General features: G+C 48.7%; 1 protein-coding gene and 1 pseudogene across 2 annotated transcripts; one reads left to right on the top strand and one right to left on the bottom strand.

The window, feature by feature from the left end:
* The first annotated feature begins 1,305 nt into the window (after positions 1-1,305).
* Positions 1,306-20,865, top strand: Aifm2 (AIF family member 2, ferroptosis suppressor). 2 transcript variants are annotated; one of them, XM_090346473.1, is made up of 9 exons: positions 1,306-1,336; positions 9,399-9,592; positions 10,393-10,508; positions 10,892-11,008; positions 11,436-11,528; positions 17,286-17,394; positions 18,722-18,874; positions 19,738-19,938; positions 20,534-20,865. In XM_090346473.1, the coding sequence occupies exons 2-9, from the start codon at positions 9,415-9,417 to the stop codon at positions 20,683-20,685; spliced, it is 1,119 nt and encodes a 372-aa protein (XP_090202599.1). In that variant the 5' UTR covers positions 1,306-1,336; positions 9,399-9,414; the 3' UTR covers positions 20,686-20,865. The 2 variants fall into 2 exon arrangements, with proteins under 2 accessions (XP_090202599.1, XP_090202598.1); XM_090346472.1 differs by having other exon boundaries at positions 9,394-9,592.
* Positions 16,096-16,416, bottom strand: LOC150054235 (large ribosomal subunit protein mL53 pseudogene; annotated as a pseudogene).
* Positions 20,866-21,425: the final 560 nt, after the last annotated feature.

Here is a 21,425-nt window from a genome sequence, read left to right as displayed (position 1 = left end):
TCTTAAGGTAGGTGCTGATATGTACATTAAGAAGATGGAGATGGTTGTCTGGTGCCAGGCGCTCAAGCCTGTCTCAGGAAATGGATACCTACAGGATGAGGTTCCAAGTCAGCCAAAGCAGAAAAACCTGAGACTCCATCTTCTACTAACCAGCAAATAGCTGAACTGTCGGCCATGGCTCAAGTAAGTGATAGAGTACCAGCCATGAGCAAGAAAAGGGAACAAGAGCTGAGGCCCTTTTAAGTCGGGGTACCAGACCCACTCCTTCAAAAAAGAAGACGATGTCCTAACTTGCCTCTCTGACATCTCTTAGTCCGAAGATGTCTAACATCTGACAGGCAGTCATCTTCGGGACTAAGACATGTTAGGTGAGTCCAGCGGGTGTGCTGGATAGGCAGATTAGGATTAGGCAAGGTAGGACTAGAGGATAGGAACTAGAATATAGTGTCAACTCTGCTAAGCTCTGGTAAACCAATAAACTGTGTTGCATCATATTATCTGCCTATTGGTGAATGACTTCGCCTGCTCACGACAATGGTTTTACCCTTTCACTGTTGGCTTGAGCACTTCTAGATTTAACTTCAAACTTAAGTCTGGCCCTGGGATTCTTGTCCTTCCCCTGGGTCTTAGCACACACAAAGGACACTTCCCTGCTGTCTGTCCAGAGGTGAGTCCTCATTCTGGGAGGGAGGTCTTTGTGGTTGTTTCTGATTGGAGCTGCCTTTCACACCTGTTTTTTTTGTTTTGTTTTTTTCTGGACTATCATAATGTCTACCAAAGCAAAAACCGCGTCTGTCTTTGCTCTCCGTTATCCCACCCCTTCAACAGCACTTGGCTATGCTTGGCCTGCTGTGGTGTTCCGCTAGGTCGGGGGAATTAGGTATTTTCACGAGGCAAAGCCGCGGTTCCGTGCCTCGAGCAGCTCTACAGGTGTCTCGGTGGGAGGCCAAATAGAGGAAGAGGGGCTGGGGTGGGCTTGGTGGGTGGAGTCGAGGGGCTCTGGCTGGCTCGATTGGACTAGAAGGAGGCCGGGCTGGGCCGGGGCGGGGCTTGTGGGGCGGAGTGGGCGGGGACTCCAGGCCGGCAGGGGAGACCTTCGTTCCAAAGTTCAGGGCAATTTGCTCACAGTCAAGGTCAGTCCTTGGCGTGGCGGGAGCGGAGCGCAGGCGGGAAAGGCGCCCCGCCTCTGGGGCCGTGGCGGGGCGGAGGTTCGGGAGGTCAGGACCCGCCCAGGCCGGAGGGCCTGGGGCAGGCGGCACCGGAAGGCGCCGGCGGCGGTGGCCGGGCGGAGCGGGAGCCGAGCGTGGGCCCTGGTGCGGCGGGAGGCGGCCGGCAGGTGAGGTCACCCTGCGGACCCTCGTCGCGGAGTGGGGTTCGAGGAGCGAGGGGTCAGCGCCTCGGCGGGACGGTGTCTCCCCCCTCCCCCCCCACAGGGGCGCGAGGAGCGGGGCGGGGAGGTCGTGCGTGGAATCCCGGCTTGGGGAGGAGGGCGCCGTTGCCGTGGAAACGGGCTGGGACCGCAGCCTCTAGTGACCCGGCCAGCGCCTCCGGAGGGAGGGTTGTTTCCGTAGGGGAACTCATTTCCCGGCAGGTCCTCCTGAGAACTGTGGGTTCAGGTCCGAGGGAGCGGGGTGAGCCGTGGCCAGGGGCGGTGGCCCCGATCCTGAGAGGTCTCAGACGGAGCGAGGCCCGTGTGTGACGGCCAGGAATACCCGCAGCCTCTATTCTGGGTGCCAGTAGACTCGGGGTGCATCGGGAGTGCACAGGGGTGCAGCACCCTGTGGTGAAGCTGAACTGACATTAGCTTAGCACTGCTTGGAGTGGGGAGAGAGCGGGGTGGCCTGGGGCACTGCCCAGGGTCAGACATAGCCGTCAAATGTCCCTGCCCTCTGCCAGCCCCCCGAGATGAATTGTTGAAGGGGACGACACAGGACTACGACACAGCCCAGAAGTGAGGGAGCTGGGGGGTCCGACTGTGTACTCTGCAGCCAGCCTGGTCTTTTGCGGTGAAATGAAGTCAGGGTCCAGCTGCACCTGCTGGCAGGCAGGAGAAGGAGGCCACAGAGGGGCTGCCCCAGAGCTGCCTTCTCGTGGGGCCATGAAAAGAGGCAGAGTTCCTTTCCGCAACTGGTCTCTTTGGAGAGTGTGCCTGGGGTATGTTCCTGAGAGGGTTTTCTGTGGGGTATCCACTCTTCAGCTGGCCACTGGTGTCCAGTGAGGGAAGTCATTACCTTTCCCTTTTCCGCAGGTGTTAGATGGATATCCATAGACCCCTGAGTCACAGTAATAACTCTTGCATCTTGGCCACTCTGGATATATGGCTGCCCAAAGGGCCAAAGTTGAAATCTACCTTCTGCGTAACACATGACAAATAAAAAGGCTGCGTGTTCTGTTTGGAATTGAGAACTCACATGGCTCCTCCTGTGGGTCTTCAGAGGCTTGATCTCTCAACAAGTTCTTGCTTTTCTTGCCAATTGCTGAAGGCCTCTTATTCTTAAAGAAGAGCCCCTTGGGATCAGGCTGGGTATTTGGCAGAGGCAACAGGACTGACTGAGCAAATTCAAGTGTAAACCACATTTTGTGTGTTGAGGGTTGGGTAGAGGTACAATGTCTTAGGAACTGCTGGACAATTATGGTTTGTTCTGTTCTCTTGGGCTTTCTGAGGTACCGTGCCTGAATGTAGGCAGATGTGGTTAGGACTGCTTGCATTTCCTCCTTGGGATGCCTCAGAAAGTTCTACCTAGTTAGCATATGGCTCAGCTATACCAAGTCAAGCTGTTACATAGCCACACAAAAACACATCTACACATCCATAGTGCATTACTCACTGTAGATGGACACAGCCTAAATGGTCCTAGCTAAGAATGCAAACAGGGGGCTAGGACCATGGTCTAGTGATAGAGCACCTGCCTAGCATGCCCAAAGCCTTGGTTCTATTCCTTGGTACCACATACATAGAAAAAGCCAAACGTGGTGCTATGGCTCAAGAGATAGAGTGTTAACCTTGAAAAAGCTCAAGGATAGTACCCAAGCCCCTAAGTTCAAGCCCCAGGATGGCAAAAAAAAAAGTTTGGGTTTTCTAAGGTTCCTATTCATTTTCAGCCAGGCACCAGTGGTTTACACCTATAATTTTAGCTACTCAAGAGGCTGAGATCTGAGGATGGCAGTTCAAAACCAGCTTGAGCATAAAAATTCCTGAGACTATTTATTTATTTATTTATTTATCCATCATGGGTCTTAAATTCTGGTTCTGGACGCTGTCTCTGAGCTCTTCACCTCAAAGCTACCACTCTACCTCTACTACTTGACCACAGTGCCACTTCCAACTATATTTGTAACTTTTTTTTTACTAGTCCTGGGAATTGAACTCAGGGTCTGGGCACTGTTCTTGAGCTTTCTCAAAGCTAGAGCTCTACCACTTGAGCCACAGCACTACTTTGGGCTTTTCTATATGTGGTACTGAGGAAATTAACCCAGAGTTTTGTGCATGCTAGGTCAGCTCTCTACCACTAGACCAAACTCCTGGCCCCTCCTGGTGAGATGCTTATCTCCGGTTAACCACCAGAAAATTAGAAATGGCATTGTGGCTCAAACTGGCATAATGCTAGCCTTGAGCTGAAGAACTCAGGGACAGCGCCCAGGCCCAGAATTCAGCCCCATGATGGCTAAAAAAAGAATGCAAACAGGATGCTGTATAATCAAGCCAGGTGATGTATAAAACCTATTCCATGTGAAGATGTAGTAAAAGTTCCAGGAATATTAACTGTGGTATCAGTTGCCTGTATGTATTTCAGTACTAGAATACTATATCTTATTGCCTGTAAAAATGGGACAAGGCAGTTCTGTTGCCTAACCATTTCATCCACAACCTTTTATTTTGTCTGTTGTGGGACTTGAACTCTGGGTCTGGGCCCTGTCCTTGAGCTCTTCAGCTCAAGGCTACTGCCCTACCCCTGGAGCCACAGCCCTATTTTTTTTCTAGTGATTAATTGGAGATAAGAGTCTCATAGACTTTAGTGCCCAGGCTGGCTTTGAAGCACGATCCTCAGATCTCAGCCTCCTGAGTAGCTAGGATTACAGGCGTGAGACACTGCGCCTGGCTCTAGACAAACTTTTTATGTGAAAATGTCTTCATCTTTTAAAACGAATAGCTATTCTGGGCACTCCGACTCATACCTGAGCCTAGCTCCTAGCTAATTAGGAACCCCATATCTAAACAGTGGAAGTTTAAAGCCAGCTGGAGCAGTAAAGTCTGCAAAACTCCATCTCTAAAATAAGCAGTGAAAAATAGGATTGGAGGTTCAGGTAGTAGAGTACCAGCTATGAGCATAGACCTTCAGGTCAAACCCTCAGTACTGGGGGAATAAAAAAAGGCTAGGTGTCAGTTGTTCAGAGCTATAATCCTAGCTATTCAGGAGGGTGGGATATGACCACCAGAGTTTGAAGCCAGTCTAGGTAGAAAAGTCCATGAGATTTACCTCCAATTAACCACCAAAATGCCAGAAATGGATCTATGACTGAAGTGATAGGGCACCAGTCTTGAGAAAAAAAATCTCAGGGGCAGTGCCTAGGACCTGAGTTTAAGCCTCAGGAACACACACACACACACACACACACACACACACACACACACACACACACACACACACACAGAGTTGTAGAATTTTCATTATGTGGGTGTATAATGGATGCTTCCATGGACTAATACAGTTTCCCACTGGTTGAAGCTGCCATGTGAGAATACACAAACATTCATTCATCCACATACACTGAGCATCTACAGGTTGTGTAGCTAGAAATGCAGGGCCATGGCTGACACCTAAGTTTAGGTGTCTGGCGAAGTAGGTCATGGCCCACAGAGGAAAAAGTGCCATTCTTGGATTCCAGGCAAAATTGACAACTTAAGAAAGCCAAGGAAAATCTGCTGTCCAAGTTAGGCAATGCTGCAGTGGGGGAAGGGCAGAATGTGGTAGAGAAGCACTAGTGAGGGTGTCAGAGGTCAGTGGGGGAGAGAGAAGATTCCAGAAGAGGCCTAAGCAGCTCTCACTGAGAAAGGGTGTCTGTACTCCTGAACCTATCCTAGGTCCCCCAAACCTCCCATTGGAACCCCAGAAAATTTGCCTTCATGTGCCCTTGAGGAAGCAGGTGAATGATCTTAGGGGCTGCGGGAAATGGGGCCTCTTTCCTTTGATTTAATCAGGATGCCTGACAGGCCTGCTGGGGCCCCTGATTGTTTTTCCCTTTCAGGGAGGGAGACCCCATGATATGAGAGGTTACCTTTGTTTGCTCTCCTGGCATGACTGGACTTCAGTGGTATCTGTTCTGACTCTTGTCCCTTGCCCTTGTGGCCTTTCCACCTTTCTGCTGTACCTTTCTGGTCCTTGTCCTTGTGGCCACTTCATCCTGAACTTCTCACACTCCCTTCCTTCCTGCCTCTGGGCCTCTAGCCTACATCTGTCTTCTGCTAGGATGGGTCCTGACCTAGCTCCTCTTCAGGGTTCCAGGATGTGCTTCTTGAGCCTCCCTGATGGTCGGTCCACTGTGACCACTTTATCATGGATCCTGGGTCACAGTCCTCAAGCTATATAGCCCCTCTCAGGGACAGTGTCCAGCCAGCTTGTAGGAGGGATTTTTCTGGATGTTTTCCTGATCTTACCATTGGCTGCCAGTCCCAGAGGGGCCCACACAGAAGAAGGCAGAAGAACATTCGGCACCCCTGGCCTCCCATATTCCTAGGCCCTGTGTAGCTCCTGGTATGTGCTCTTGCCTCTGGCTAGTTCCTAAAACCTCCTAGTCCTGACCTCCAGGAGACATTCTCCTGCGACCCACTTGGCAGATCCAGTCTGACAAATACTTGGGATCAGCTTGTGTGAGGACGTGGAGTAGAGAAGGCCGCAGTGCCTCGTGTTGGGGTGGGGTGGGGAGGGACCTGTCCTGCGAAACATCTTGGAGGCTGCCATATCTCAGAAACCTGTCTATAGTAGAACATCTCAGAAAGGGGCTGCAGTGATCGTCACACAGCAGGTAACCTTTTTAGGTAGCCCTTAGAGGGGCTAGGACACACTCCTCCATGAGGCCCTTCGCAGCCCCAGTCTACAAGTGAAGTGATCTCAGAGTCCAGGTCCTCCTTCCTTGATGCTTCCCTCCCCCACCAGCACCCTTGGCTGCTTTCTGTTCTGTGAGCTTTGATTCCTCCCTAGGAATCTATCCTTGTGTATGGCTCCCTGTAAGCAGGAGGATGTTTGATCATCTGTGGCTGGAGCCATCATCCCCAACAAGCCATCCACAGCGGGGGATTTCACTGATGGGCTCCATGGCTCCCCCACCACAGTCTGCAGCCTGTTTGAGGCCACAGTGGGCCACAGTGTAGTAGTGCCTTGTTCAGCTGGGCTGGAGACAAGCCCCCTGGCTGCAGCTCCAGATCAGTCTCTCAACTCCCTGTGGGGTGGTCTCCAGGCTGCTGTAGGTGCTGTACCAGCCTCCCAGGTGTGGTTGAGCAAGCTCAGCAACTTGGTTACTTTTCCCCTTTGCCTCTGGGCTCAGCATTTCAGCCTGTGGTGACCACTTCCCTCTGTCTCAGATGGCCTCTGCTCTGGCTGTGGGTCAAAACTTCTCAAATTTTAGCTCCACTGAGACTCAGCCAAAGTTTTCTCTGGGCTTGTTGGGAACTAGTCAGCCTCCTGTGGTCTGGGAGTGAATATGAAGTCCAGAATCAAGGGACCAGCAATGGTGAGTCCCTTCCTGCTGCAAAAGAGGGTAAGACAGCAAGAGGTCTAACTTGAAGCCCAGAGGCCTTTTACAATCAGCATTAATCCACTCAGTGGGAGTGGATCCTTCAGGACCCAAACGCCTAGCAGTAATGTTCAATCACAGCTGACACCTTTGTCCTACCCTAGCTGCCCTCCTCAGACCTTGTACTCAAACTGGTGAGCCTGGAAAAATCTGGCTGTAGTATTTACTTAGCACAGGCCTTAAAGAATTTCCCCCTTAGAATCTTTTGCACCACTGCAGGCTTTTTCTTTTGGTACCAGGGAAGTGAACTCAGGTCTTGGTGCATGCTAGGCAAGCCGTCTTACCACTAGGCCAAACTTCCAGCCCTCTCCTTAGAATCTTTATACACCTTTGGTGGGGGTATCATGCAGTCAGCCACTGTGGAAATCAGCACAGAGGCTCCTCAGACAGTGAAAAATGGACCTACCATATGGTCCAGTATACTATTGCTGTGAATATGTCCAAGGAATCGGAGTCTGTTTCTGCTTAGTCATGTTTATAGCGGTGCTGGTCACAGTAGCCAAGTCATAGAGTCAGCTTAAGTGCCCAGCAACAGATGACTGGGTAAAGAAAACGTGGTAGGGGCTGAGAATGTGGCTTAGTGGTAGAATGCTTGCCTCAGTACCATGTAACAGAAAAAGCCAGAAGTGGCGGTGTGGCTCAAGTAGTAGCGTGCTAGCCTTGAGCAAAAGAAGCTCAGGGATAGAGCTCAGATCCTGAGTTCAAGCTCCAGGACTGGCCAAAACAAAATGGTAGATATACATACATATATATATATATTTATATATATATATACACATACATACATACATATGTGTGTATGTGTAGCAGGGTCCCTGGGAATGGGATGGAAATCAGGTATTCTTCCTTCTAAATTCAATTTATATTCAATTAATTAAAGATTTAACTTTTTTTTTTTTTTGCCATTCCTGGGCTTGAGCTCAGGGCCTGAGCACTGTCCTTGGACTTTTCTCAAGGCTAGAGCTCTACCACTTGAGCTTCAGCACCACTTCTGGCTTTTTTCTATGTATGTGGTACCGAGGAATCGAACCTGGGTCTTCGTGCATGCTAGGCAAGCACTCTACCACTAGGCCAAACTCCTGGCCCCATTTTTTTCCTTTTTTTAAATCAGGGGGCTTGAACTCAGGGCCAGGGCACGGTCCCTTAGCTTTTTGCTCAAGGCTGGTGCTCTATATACACAATACAGTATTATCTACCCACAAGAAAAAACAAAATTATAACATTTATAGGAAAATGGATAGAATTGGAGATCATCATATTAAGTGAAATAAACCAAGACTCTAAATAAGTACCATGTGAAAAAGGTGTAAAAGTAGAGGGGATTATTTGGGATAAGTAGTGATAGAATGGTTGATGAGGGTAAATATGATTGAAGTATTGGTGTATGTGCATGAAAATGTCAGAATGAAACCCATTATCATATATTTTCTAAATTTTTTATTTTTTGCCATTTCTGAGGCTTGAACTCAGGGCCTGACCACTGTCCTTGGGCTTTTTCAAGGCTAGAGCCACAGTACCACTTCTGGCTTTTTCTGTGTATGTGGCATCGAGGAATCAAACCTGGGTCTCTGTGCATGCTAGGCAAGCACTCTACCACTAGCCCAAACTCCAAGCCCAGCCCATTATTTTGTATAATTAATACACTCTAATGGTAATTTTTCCTTAGAGGAGGCCTGTGCTGACCAGTTCCCCACAGGCAAGCACCATTTCTGTTCACTTGCCTAACTTTCCCTAGCTCTTTGACTTTGGACTCTCTCCTTGGCACCAGTGACTTATGCCTGTAATCCTAGCTACACAGGAGTCTGAGATCTGTGGATTGAGGTTCAAAGCCAACCCATGCATGAAAGTCTATGAGACTCCAATTAATCAGCAGAAAACCAGAAGTGGTGCTGTGGCTCAAGTGGTAGAGAGCTGGCCTTGAGCTATAGAGCTCAAGCCCAGAGTTCAAGCCCCACAACTGACTCCCTTCCCCCCCCCCAGAAAAAGAATAGGGACCTTGTACAAATGTGTTGGCCACAAGATTCACAGCAAGAACATGTCGTATGTTTTGAATAAACATTCTGTCTTCAAAAGAAGTGTATAGAGTAAAAAAAAAAATTAGCCTAACATATACAAAAAAATTAGTAATGGCTGTAGGTACGGAATGTCTCTGGAAGGCTTCACAGAGTCTTGACACCAGTGGGTCCTTGGAGAAGAGAGAAGGGTGACTGGCAACAGGGTGGAAATCAGGTATTTTTCCTTCTGAAGTCAGTTCAAATTCCATTAATCACTTCCACCAAATACTTCTTTCTTTTCAGGATAGGCAGTACTAGGGCGTGAGATCAGGGCCAGGCACTGTCCCTTAGTTTTTTCTCAAGGCTGTCACTCTACCATTTGAACTACAGGGCCACTTGTGGCTTTGGGGGTGACTAATTGGGACAAAAAAAGTCTCATGGACTTTTCTGCCCAGGCTGCTTTGAACCACAATCCTCAGATCTCAGCTTCCTCAGTAGCTGGGACTACAGGGCCACTGGCCCCTGGCAGATTTTCCTTTTAAAGGGAGATTCATGGCATTCCAGTCCAGGCCTCTCTCCCCTGACTCTAATATGCCCTTTTTCCCAGCCCAGCAGTGCCTGGTTCAAGATGGGGTCCCAGGTGTCAGTAGACACAGGAGCTCTGCATGTGGTGATTGTGGGAGGGGGTTTCGGCGGGATTGCAGCAGCCAGCCAACTGCAGGCCTTGAACATCCCCTTCATGCTGGTGGACATGAAGGACTCCTTCCATCACAACGTGGCAGCCCTCCGAGCCTCTGTGGAGAGTGGTGAGTTGCCCTCCCAGTCTTTTTCCTTCCTTCTCTCTCTAAGAATGTCAGTATGGAGCATATTGTTTCAAGGCTGGTAGTGATTTTCTTTCATGTAGAGCAAGTTACCTAAGTGCCACCATTTCACTGCTAGATATATGTCAAAGATCTGAAGGTCATTTGTTTTGCTGGTTCTGGGGCTTGAATTCTGGGCCTGGGCGCCATCCCTGAACTCTTTTGGGTCAAGGCTGGCTAGCACTTTACTACTTTGAACCATAATCCTCAGATCTCAGTCTCCTGAGTAGCAGGGATTACAGGTGTGAGCCACCAGTGCTAGGCTTTTTTTTTTTTTTTTGCCCGTCCTGGAGCTTGAACTTAGGGCCTAAGCATTGTCCTTGGGCTTTCTCAAGGCTAGAGTTCTACCACTTGAGCCACAGCACCACTTCTGGGTTTTTCTATGTATGTGTACCCAGGAATCAAACCTGGGTCTTTGTGTGTGCTAGGAAAGCACTCTACCACTAGGCCAAACTCCCGGCCGCGTGCCTGGCTTTTTAAAAATGAGGACAGTACTGAGATATGAACTTAGCACCTCATGCTGGTGCTTTGCTACTTAAGCCACAGCCCAGTTTCAAAAGATCTTTAAGAAGCCACTATAATAAAACTCCAAACTAAAAGCGTGGGCTTTTTAAAAGACCCAAGGACTGGATGGCATTTTAGGGGCAGAGTGACTGGTGTACAGTGGCTGTTCTAGCTCTGGTATGTAGCTTAGGGAAGATTTTGCCTAGTTCTATAATGCCACCTCTAATGTATCCATTCCCCAGGCTTCGCCAAAAAGACGTTCATTTCCTATTCAGTGACCTTCAAGGACAACTTTCGGCAGGGCCAAGTGGTCGGGATAGACCTGAAGAATCAGACGGTGCTGCTGCAGGGTGGCGAGGTAAGCACAGGCTTTCTTCTGGCATCAGCAAGCTCTCTGCCATGGTTAAAAAAAAATATACCCACATTGGGCTTGGACTCAGGGTTTTGCACTAATGCTTACTGGTTTTTGTTTTGTTTTGTTTTTGCCAAGGCTGTTGCTCTACCATTTGAGTCACATCTTTCACACCTTCACTCTGGCTTCCCACTGGTCAAATGGAGTTTCTAGGATTTGTCTGCCCGAGCTGTCTTTGAAGTTTGATTCTCAGATCTCAGCCGCCTAGCTGGGATTTCAAGTGTGAATCACCAGTTCCTTCTTGGCAAGTGGGAGCCTAGTGTTGGATGTAGATCCAGGCTTCCTTGCACCTCTTCCCTCCTAACCTTTCTTTTCCTTGTCTCTCACAGGCCCTGCCTTTCTCACATCTTATCCTGGCCACTGGCAGCACAGGTCCCTTCCCAGGCAAGTGTAATATGTCTTGCCAGCAGACTGCCATCCAGGCCTATGAGGACATGGTGAAGCAGGTGAGCTGCGGTAACAGGCATGGGGGCAGTCAGGCCAGGCCAGAGAGCCTCTGCTGTGAATGGCAGCTGGGGGCAGAGCAGAGGGGTCATGTGGGAGGGCCGCAGAGCTGCCTACGAAGCTGGAGTGCTGAGAGTTGCTAGGTTAGAAATTTCCAGGGATGTGGCACCTCGCCTGGACCGGCGCTCTCAGACCTACACTTGGCCTTCCTCTCACTTCTTTTCTTCTGTTCCCTGTGACATGGGGCTTCGTGGTTGGTAGAGCAGGCTTAGCTTCTGATCACAGTCAATTTTCATGGCGTTCTTGCAAGAAGGGGAAGAGGAGGCCCATTTGGAACCCAAACTTGCAGAGTTTTCTACATTTCTTAGACCCTCTGCCCCAGACATAGGGTAGAGGTGTGGGTGGGTTCCATGTTTCCTTCTTCTGCAGGTCCAGCAATCACAGTTCATTGTGGTGGTAGGAGGAGGCTCCGCAGGAGTAGAGATGGCAGCAGAAATTAAGACGGAGTACCCCGAGAAAGAGGTGAGGCTCCACCGGGGCTGGGAACTTCATGTGGCCAACTGCTTGTGCTTTCCCTCATGAGTTTACTCAGGGCGAGGAGGCTGGAGCTCCATGCATAGCCAGTCTCTTCCCACCTTGTGGTATAGTGAGATTCTGCAGGATCTTTTCTGAGATCTCCAGGACCCCACAGCTCCGTGGTGCTGCTCTGGGTGTGTCCTCATCCAGGCAGGGGGAGGAGGATCAAGCCCTGGGCTGATGTCTTCCTGTCCCCTTAGAATTTGGATCTTTATCATGAAACCTACACTTTGATGACCTCTCTTCTTGCCAGCCAGTTTGGATATGGCCACTCTCAGCTGATTTCTTGGTGTTTTTCCTAATGGGGTCATCCTTGCTGTGGAGAGCCACGTGGTGGTTCATGCTCTGGTCAACGGGGGAAGCCAAAGGCAGCCCCTCACTGCTCAAACAGCAGTGTCTCTGGCTTGACCCTTCTAATGCTTGAGGGATAGAGAACCTGCCTGGCACTCAGAAAGGGAAGAGTTGGCCTCCCCTGGGCCTGGCGAGGGCCTGGCGAGCTGTGATGTAATGTGACAGCATGCAGACAGCTTCTGAGAGCCATGCAGACACTGGATGATTCTTTTCTTCCCGAGGGAGAGCTTGGTTTTGAAAAGAAAAATCGGCCCACACCTAATTTATTTCTGTGGCTATTTTCTGACAAATTGTTGGAAATTATGAGTGATTGGTATAGTTAAAGGTTATTCATTTTGATTGATGAGAACTGAATCGGGCAAAGCCACAAGAGTAACACTACTGTGAATTTTTTTTTTTTACATACATCAGTGTTCTAGGAAGACCTTTGTGTGTTCTGTAGTTCACTTAACTGAGGGGTTAACACTGACCCTACAGATCCAGGGCTGACATTGGCCTTGACAGATGCCAGCCATGAGTAGTGGTCCACAACTTATCACCCCTGTCTGACTGAATTAAAATAGAAAATTCTTATGACCCGGTGCTTGGGTTTAGTAATGTCTTAGAGTGGCTAATGTGAACCTTGGAAAAATCTGACTTACTAATACGATTTATTTATTTATTTATTTTGTCGGTCATGGGACTTGAACTCTGGGCCTGGGCATTTTCCCTGAGCTCTTTAACTCTATGTCACCACCCTTGAGCCATAGCACCACTTCCAGTTTTCTGGTGGCTAATTGGAGATAAGAGTCTCATGGGCTTTAGTGTTCTGGCTGGCTTTGAACCTCAGCTCTCAGCCTCCTGAGTAGCTAGGATTACAGGCGTGAGCCACTGCACCCGGCTTATCATTATGATATATGACAAAGTTTTGTTTATAGAATACAGATGGAAGGTCAGGTAAAGAGGTTCCTAGTACAGGAGTGGGAAAGGTCCTGAGTCAAGTGGCTTCTGTGCTCTGGAGCTGGAGTACCATCTTCTTGGCACACGGAACTATCTAAACCCGGTAGGGAGTTTTTACAGGCTTCACATAAGCCTGATGTATTATGAACTTAATTTCCAGCTTTTCTCCTCTCCCTGGAGGATGGGGGATAGGGATGGAACTGAAAGTCACAAGCTTCCAGTCCTGGTTTGATCTTTCTGGTGGCCAACCCCCAGCCAGAACCGATGAAGGGCACCCTTATGAGAACAAAAGATGGCCAGGTGCTGGTGACTCAGGCCTGAGGCTGGGATCTGAGAATCACAGTTCAAAGCTAGCCTGGGCGGGAAAGTCTATGAGACTCTTACCTTCATTTAACCACCAGAAACCCAGAAGTAGCCCTGTGGTTCAAAATGGTAGAGCACTAGCCTCGAGTGAAAAAAGATCTCAGGGACAGCAATCAGGCCCTGAATTCAAGCCCCATGACCTCCCTAAAAAGAACAAAAGATATTCTGTGGTGGCTCATGCCTGTAATTTTAGCCACCCAGTAGGCTGAAATCTGGGGGTCCTGGTTTGAAGCCAGCCTGGGTAGAAAAGGCTGAAAGCCTAGAGTCACACCTGAAGTGATAGAGCATCAGCTTTGAGCAAAAATAAAAATCCTAAGGGACAGTGCTCAGGCCTGAGTTAAAGTCTTTGTAGTGGAACAACAACAACAACAAAAAGATGTTTTGTCACCCAGGGAATACAAAGAGATTCGGGGGCTCTGTGTCAGATGCTCCTGTTATTCAGAAAATTACAAAGATCCTCAAAATTCTGGGTCAAACACGAAATATTAGAATAAATGAGTCTCCCAGCAGTTCTTTCTACAAGGGCTGTAAGAGCTCCATGTAAGGAATCAAGGGTAAAGACACTCCCCGCCCCTCTGTTTTGCTCACTCTTTCTCTCTCTTTCTATTTATATCTTTTCTTTTCTGGTACTAGGTTTGAACTCAGGGCCTTATACTTGCTTGGCTGAGACATCTGCCACTTGAGCCATAGCCCCAGCCCTTTATATATTATGTATTTCTTTTTTCTTTTTTTAGTGTTCAGATGCAATTATTTTTCTTAACTTTTTTCTTAACATTTTTCAATTCAAGGTTGACTAAGCCCAAACATACAGACCTCATGGATACAGAAGGCAGTAATATCATCCTTATTCAATGACTGAGGAAACAACACTAGTAATTTCTACAAAGCTATTTAGCAGAACTAAAATTTCAAATCCTGGCACCCTGTTTCTTTATTGAATTCCAGAAAGTTTGTTTTGTTTTGCTTTGTTCGTTTGCTTTAGGGAGGATAAAGTGGGCAGATAGACAGACACCCTTTTAGACAGAGGTCGTAGTAATGCTATGGAGGGTCATATGAAATGAATTTGGCAAAGTAGACACCTGTCACTGTCTAAGAAATCTTTGAGCACCTTAATTCAACATAATGAAAGTCTGTAGCAGCAGCTTCCCCCATAACTCACAGTAAGAAATCCTATATACTGTGAGATAGAAATTACACACACACACACACACACACACACACACACACGATGCTTAAAATTTCCTATCCAAAGGTATAACTCCTCTGGACAACTAAAGTACTGTGAGCAAACTGAGTCATTGTATTCAATGTACACTGTAAAACATGAACTATGTAATGTGGGTAGGGACAAAAAGTGGAGGAAGGGGGAGCTGTCATTGTCCAAGAGGCTTTATATTCATAATCTGACTTATGGAATTGTAACCCTTTTGTATAAGCACTTAATAATAACAGTTAAAAAACTGTTTTGGGGGAGGGAGAGTAGTTTCTAACTAATGCTTAACATATTCCATGTGACTTAACTGATACTTTTTATTCCTTTTCTTTTGTTGGTCATGGGACTTAAATTCTACCCTGAGCTCTTCAGCTCAAGGCTATAGTTCTACCACTTGAGCCACAGCACCACTTCCGGTTTCCTAGTAGTTAACTGGAGATTAAGAATCTCACGGACTTTTGTGCTTGTGCTGGCTTTGAACCTTGATCCTCAGATCTCAGCTTCCTGAGTAGCTAGGATTACAGGTGCCCTGTGTGCCCTGCCCCTTTTTCTTTTTTTTTAAATGGCTGTGATATAATCTTCCAAACTAATATCACGATCACTAGTGGATGGTAACACGGTATGAACACGTATTTCAGCAACCATTTTTCCCAAACAGTGATGGGAGATAAGCAGAGTCATGCACTTTGGGAAGGTAAAACTAACCAGCAGCAAAACATAAAAGAGATCAGACATGACACTTCCCAACAGTGATACTCTAGAATAAATGGGAATGGAAGGATCACTTCGGGAGCATTTTAAAAAAGACTCAACATGATGGGTAAGGGAGAGGGCAGAATGAAAGGTAGTACTGTGTTTATCAGCAAAGGTTGTGGCCAAATGAACTGAATGGAATGGAAACAATCACTGGGTAGAGGTGGGAGCGGGAGCATGTAAGTCTGTTTTTGACAAAGAATGTCGGTTGCTGACAGAAATTGGTAGTGCCACAGAAGCTGGAGTTACAACCAAACAGAAATTTAAGGGTTGAACTCAGATTATGGTTAGGAAAAACAAAAGTATGTGGATTAAGAGTAGAAAAAACTTGGGCCGGGAGTTTGGCCTAGTGGTTAAAGTGTTTGCCTAGCATGCACGAAGACCCGGGTTCGATTCCTTGGTACCACATACATACAAAAAAAAGCTGGAAGTGGTGCTGAGGCTCAAGTGGTAGAGCTCTAGCCTTGAGAAAGTCCAAGAACAGTGCTCAGGCCCTGAGCTCAAGCCCAGGACTGGCAAAAAAAAAAAAAAAAAAGTAGAAAAAACTGAAATAGGAAACAATAATTTTTTTGTTTTGTTTTTGTAAGCAAGGTTACAAGGTATGGTGAGGGGTGGAAGAAACCAAATACAGAAAGTGAGTAATTGTAATAAAGTGGGGGAAAACATCAAGTTTGTCTAGACTCGCTCTCCCCTCCCTGTCCCTTCCCCCCCCCCCCCCCCCCCCCGGTCCTGAAGTGTCCGAAAGGCAGTACAGTTGAGAGGGACTCTCTCCCACCTTCACCTTCCGTGGGGCTTCCAGACAGTGATTGGAAATAGGTATGAACAAGGTCTTCTTAGACCACCAACCTAACATGGTCACAGTCCCAGATTAAAATCTGCGTGTCCTTGGTGCGGTCAGCGCCCGGTACCAGTGTCCGGCTTGTCACCGCTGTCCTCTGCGCTCCTGGCCTAGATGAGGGAGGTGAAGGCCGTGAGCATTTCCTGGGCAGTGAGGTGTGCACCATGCATGATGAGGCGATGCCCGTCTCCGAACAGCACGTCCACGCAGGGCTCAGAGCCATCGTGCTGCACGTCCACTGTCACCGTGCAGTTGAGGTGGTGGCTCGGACCTGCTCGCCGCTCACTGCCTGCAGGAAGACCCTTCTAGAAGGGGCAGAACTGAATCTGAACCTGCTTGATGGACCGGAGCCCGAGCCAAGCCATGGCCGCTGCCATGATGACCTGCGCCCTGGAACTATATATGTATTTCTTGTTATGTTACATGGGTAAAGACCAGCCTGCAGTAGAAATTTAGTTCAACTAACTCAGTATAATGTTCATATGCCTATTAGTGGGCAAATAAGAGTAATGTAACAATGTAACAGCTGTCTTTTTTTTTTTTTTGCCTGTCCTGGGGTTTGAACTCAAGGCCTGTGGGCACTGTCTTTGAACTTTCTCAAGGCTAGCACTCTATCACTTGATCCAGAGCACCATTTCTGGCTTTTTCTTGCATGTGGTACCAAGGAATTGAACCCAGGGCTTCGTGCATGCTGGGCAAGCACTCTACCCCTAGGCCACACTCCTGGCCTGTATTTGTGTCCAGTTACATCCTTTACATGTTTTCTCTTCATCATGACAAAATTCCCAAGTTGGGGTGGTTGTACCCATTTCGGTGAGCCTCTGAATATCAGAGATGGGATTTCAGAGCCAGGCTGTTTCCTGAGTCCTTGTGTCCACCCAGACAAATGGAAGTACTAATTTTAGAACTTGACTAACCATCAATACCATCCTGGTGCCAAGATGGAATGCCACCTGCTTCCATGTGGATTATATTATTATAAGTGCCCAGGGATGCTTGCGAGTAACTCTGCAGCTGGCCTAGGGATGGTAGGGGTCAGCATACTGGTCATAGGTGGTCCTTTGGTCCAGGTGTGCAGGATGCTGCTGAAAGCATCGTAGACTAGGAGGTGTGAGGCTGGAGCCCTGCTCTCTATGATCTGCTTCCAGCACTATGAAAATAGTTTCTGAGGTGAGTGGTGTGGCAGGTGTTTATGTGAGCCAGAAGCTCGGGTTCCCTTTCATCCTCTGGGTCCTTTTGTCCTTAGGTCACTCTTATTCACTCGCAAGTGCCCCTGGCTGACAAGGAGCTCCTGCTCTGTGTGCGACAGGAAGTGAAGGAGATCCTCCTCCGGAAGGGCGTGCAGCTACTGCTCAGTATGTGTGACCTCACCCCTCCGTGTGACCGCACCCTTCTGCCCTTCTTGGCCAGCTGAGTTGTGGCCCAGGGGCTTGGCCAGGGCTTCCAGCAGCAGGGCCCTCTCCTCCCCACTGTGCGCAGGATTCAGCATAGGTAATGAGGAGATGGAAGTCAAGAAGGTAGTAGTGGCAAATAGGTGATACCTGTTTGCTGAGGTTTTTTTGTGTTGTTTTGTTGTTGTTTTTGGTCAGTCGTGGGGCTTGAACTCTGGGCCTAGGTGCTGTCCCTGAGCTCTTCAGCTCAAGGCTACCGCCCCACTCCTTGAGCCACAGCACCACTTCTGGTTTTCTGGTGATTAATTGGAGATAAGAGTCTCATGGTCTTTAGTGCCTGGGCTGGCTTTGAACCGTGATCCTCAGATCTCAGCCTCCTGAGTAGCTAGGATTACAGACCTGAGCCACTGTGCTCAGCTTTTTTGTTTTGTCAAATATTCAATTAAAGGATTTTCCCTGCGTTTTGATGTTCATGTGGAAAGGGACGAGGATTGTTGGTTTGTATTTTGAGTGGCAGGTGTTTTATTCAGAGCAGGTAGGGAGATTAGGATCTAGCATTTTAGAGGGGCTCTAATCTTAGCAATGGGACATCCACCATTTATGCCCTCATGCTTTGTGTAGAAGGAGATGAGGCATTTATTATTCCTTCCTGCCTGTCCTAGTCTTTTCTTTTGTGTGTGTGTGTGCCAGTCTTGGGCTTGAACTCAGGGCCTGGGTGCTTTCCCTGGGGTTTATTTGTTTTTATTCAAGGCTAATATTTTACCACTTGAGCCACAGGTCAGTTAATTGTTGATAGTTACTTGGAGATAAGAGTCTCACAGACTTTCCTGCCCAATCTGGCTTTGAACTGTGATCCTCAGATTTTAGCCTCCGGAGTAGCCAGGATTACTGGTGTGAGCCACCAGCGCCCTGCTCACCGCCTCCTTTTGGTAACTGATTATTTGAGTTGGGAGTACTGAGCTGCTTCTCTGAAGCTGCCTGCCCTACCTGCCCTAAAACTTGGATGGAGGTGTACTGGGAGGGGAAAGCTGACATCCAGGAGAGCAGTCTTGAAGCCTTCTGTAGAACAATTTTTTCAAGCACTTCCAGGAAGGCTTGGCCTCACTTCCCTCCAGTGACTCCCTGGAAAAATCCCCTCCATTTGGATCCTCTGGGGCAGGAGAGTAGACTGTGGAAGGGACTGGGGGTGGGGGGAAGATGGAGCAGAGGGAGGCCTTGTTGAACAGTCCTGGCATTGCTTGCGGTGTGATGCCAGCCTTTGCCAGTCTCCTAATCATGGAACCCCTGACAGGCGAGCGGGTGATCAACCTGGAGGAGCTGCCTGTCAACGAGTATCGGGAGTACATCAAGGTGCAGACGGACAAGGGCACGGAGGTGGCCACCAACCTGGTGATTCTCTGCAGCGGTGTCAAGATCAACAGCTCTGCCTACTGCGGTGCCTTTGGTAAGCAGGCGGCGGACTCCTGCATGACCTGGCACCCGGCTGCTGCCCTAGGGTCCCTGCCTTTCCCCCTCACCTTGTTTAAAGCTCACTTGTTTAAATTTCAAATGGTAATGTTGAACTTCAAATGCAGGCAAGGGTACCCTCTTGTTGAGCTTTCCTCAGCTCTGAGATGGCCTTAGCTCACTCAAGGTGACCAAGGACTCCTGAATCTTCTAAAGTGCGGCTGCCCCCTGGTGGTAAATCCTGGGCCAGGCCTTTTATGCACAAGTGTCCTCTCTCTCCATAGCTGGATATGAACATTTCAGCTTACAGTTTGCTATAACCTTAAAGCTCAGTGTCTAGCTGCCTGGAGGTGGAGGTGGTGGGGGGGAGTGGGTGTGGGGGTTGATGTGTGAGAGCAGGAGCCTCGATGGCCAGGTCCTGTGGTTGTCCTCATCATTTACTCCTGAGCATTGATCCCAGATCAGGAGCTCCTGCCTGCATCCAGCAGGAGTGGGGTCTAGGGCTCACCAGGGTCACAGAGCCCAGAATTAGGACCCCATTGCCTTCGTGCATTTTCCAAGATAAATTATTTATGAAAGCCCTGCATGTGTCTTAAAATTCTGACCTGTGTCCAAAGTAGGATTTAAGACCCAGTTAGGATTTTACTGGAGTTTTACCTGTGCCCATCTGGGACTCTATGCCTGACCTTGCAGGAGGGTCTGTGGTGGGGGCTTCGGCAGGATCATAGCAGGTAGGAAGGTCACCTCTTGGACACGGGTCACCTCTGGGGTGTGTGGACCAGCACCCAGGACTGGTCCCCTTTGAGGCCTGCTACCACGTGTGTTTCCTGGGGTTTAATCTGAGTGTGTCTTTCCCTGCAGAGAGCAAACTGGCTGGCAATGGTTCTTTGAGAGTGAACGAGTTCCTGCAGGTAGAGGGCTACAGCAATATCTATGCCATTGGGGACTGTGCTGACGTGAAGGAGCCCAAGATGGCCTATCACGCTGGTCTCCATGCCAACGTTGTTGTGGCCAACATTGTCAACTCCATTAAACAGAGGCCCCTTAAGGCCTACAAACCAGGTATGGGGAACACAGGAGTGAGCATCACTTTGGGGTTAGACGTGGGAAGACCACCAGCCACTAGACAGCATTCTCAAAGTTGGTGACAGCAATAGTCCCCTGTGAAGGCTCTTTAAGAATCAACCATGAGCTGGGGTGCCAATGGTGCTCCCTGTAATCCTAACTACTCAGGAGGCAGAGATCTGAGGATTGCAGTTCAAAGCCAGCTTGGGCTTTGAACTGCAGCCCCTGAGACTTTTATCTCCAGTTAACCACCCAAAAACTGGAAGTGTAGCTACAGCTCAAGTAGTAGAATACAAAAGCTCAGGGATAGTATGTAGGCCCTGAGTTCAAGCCCCAGGACTAGCAACATACAAAACAAACAAAAAAGTCATGCAATGCTTGTACTTGGGAAACTGAGACAGGAGGATCAAGGCAAACCTAGGCTATAAATAGGCTGGCTCAAAAAGCAAACCAAGTCCGTCTTAGCTCTAGGATACTGCTTCCCTAACAATCACGTAACCCCTGCCCTGGAGGGGAGGAAAAGGGAAGGATGTGTGCTCTGGAAGTTGCAGGCCGTGGCTGTAAGTCTCTGAACTGTGTCTTTGCCCTGCAGGTGCACTCACCTTCCTCCTGACCATGGGCAGAAACGATGGTGTGGGCCAGATCAGTGGCTTCTATGTGGGCCGGCTCATGGTTCGGCTGGCTAAGAGCAGAGATCTGTTCATCTCCACAAGCTGGAAAACCATGCGGCAGTCTCCACCCTGAGGGGGAGGCCAGGAGGGAGCCACAGCGCTGCTGCAGATGGGCCCTGGGCCTCTTGACAAAGAGAAGAAGCTCTTTGTCTGGAGTAAAATGTGATAATGTCCTGTCTGAAAGAATTGCTTGTATGAAACCAAAAAGCAAGAGTAGAGAGAGAGGAGCATTAAAAGAGAGAATTGTTTGGAAGGTCTGTTTGCTGCTGAGCTGGTCAGGTCTTGGGGAGGGCACAGGTAGCTTTCTGCCTCTGGGGCTCCTCTGCAGAGAGTGTGTGTGTGTGTGTGTGTGTGTGTGTGTGTGTGTCTGTGTGTGTCTGTGTGTGTCTGTGTGTGTGTGTAGAGGTAGTATTCAAGGCAGGACTCCTGTCTGTGAGGACAGGAAGGGGGGACAGCTAAGAAAGGGAAGCCGTCCTGCACCCTAAGCCTTTCCTTAGATGGGGCTGAGGAAGCTCAGACCTTCCAAAGAAGCAGGTTGTCAGTAAGCCTTACTGTAAACTCAGGTTTTGGCTAGAGTTTGTGCGTTATATTTTGGACGTCATTATAAACTGTGGCTCAAGCCACCCTCCCATCTCATTCTCCTTAGTCACTGGGACTACATCTTTATGAATCTTCCTATTTCTCCTGTTTTCGATCCTAACTGTATGCCATAGGCATGTTTACGAAGAGCTAAACACAGTCTACTTCTGGCTTGTCATGTGAGGTTTTTATGAAGCTGTGCAGGCTGCTGAGTTATTTAATTAAGGAAGGCAA

The sequence above is a fragment of the Megascapheus bottae genome, chromosome 15 (genome assembly GCF_031878675.1).
Source record: "Megascapheus bottae isolate mThoBot1 chromosome 15, mThoBot2.hap1, whole genome shotgun sequence".
Lineage (NCBI taxonomy): Eukaryota > Metazoa > Chordata > Mammalia > Rodentia > Geomyidae > Megascapheus > Megascapheus bottae.
This window is presented reverse-complemented; position numbering and strand designations above follow the sequence as displayed.

What these genes read in the sequence shown, in the direction of transcription:
- Aifm2 (XM_090346473.1), top strand. Translation starts at nt 9,415, where the DNA reads ATGGGGTCCCAGGTGTCAGTAGACACAGGAGCTCTGCATGTGGTGATT. An exon ending in CCGAGCCTCTGTGGAGAGTG is followed by an intron (nt 9,593 to 10,392) that starts GTGAGTTGCCCT and finishes TCCATTCCCCAG; the next exon opens with GCTTCGCCAAAAAGACGTTC. An exon ending in CCTTAAGGCCTACAAACCAG is followed by an intron (nt 19,939 to 20,533) that starts GTATGGGGAACA and finishes TTTGCCCTGCAG; the next exon opens with GTGCACTCACCTTCCTCCTG.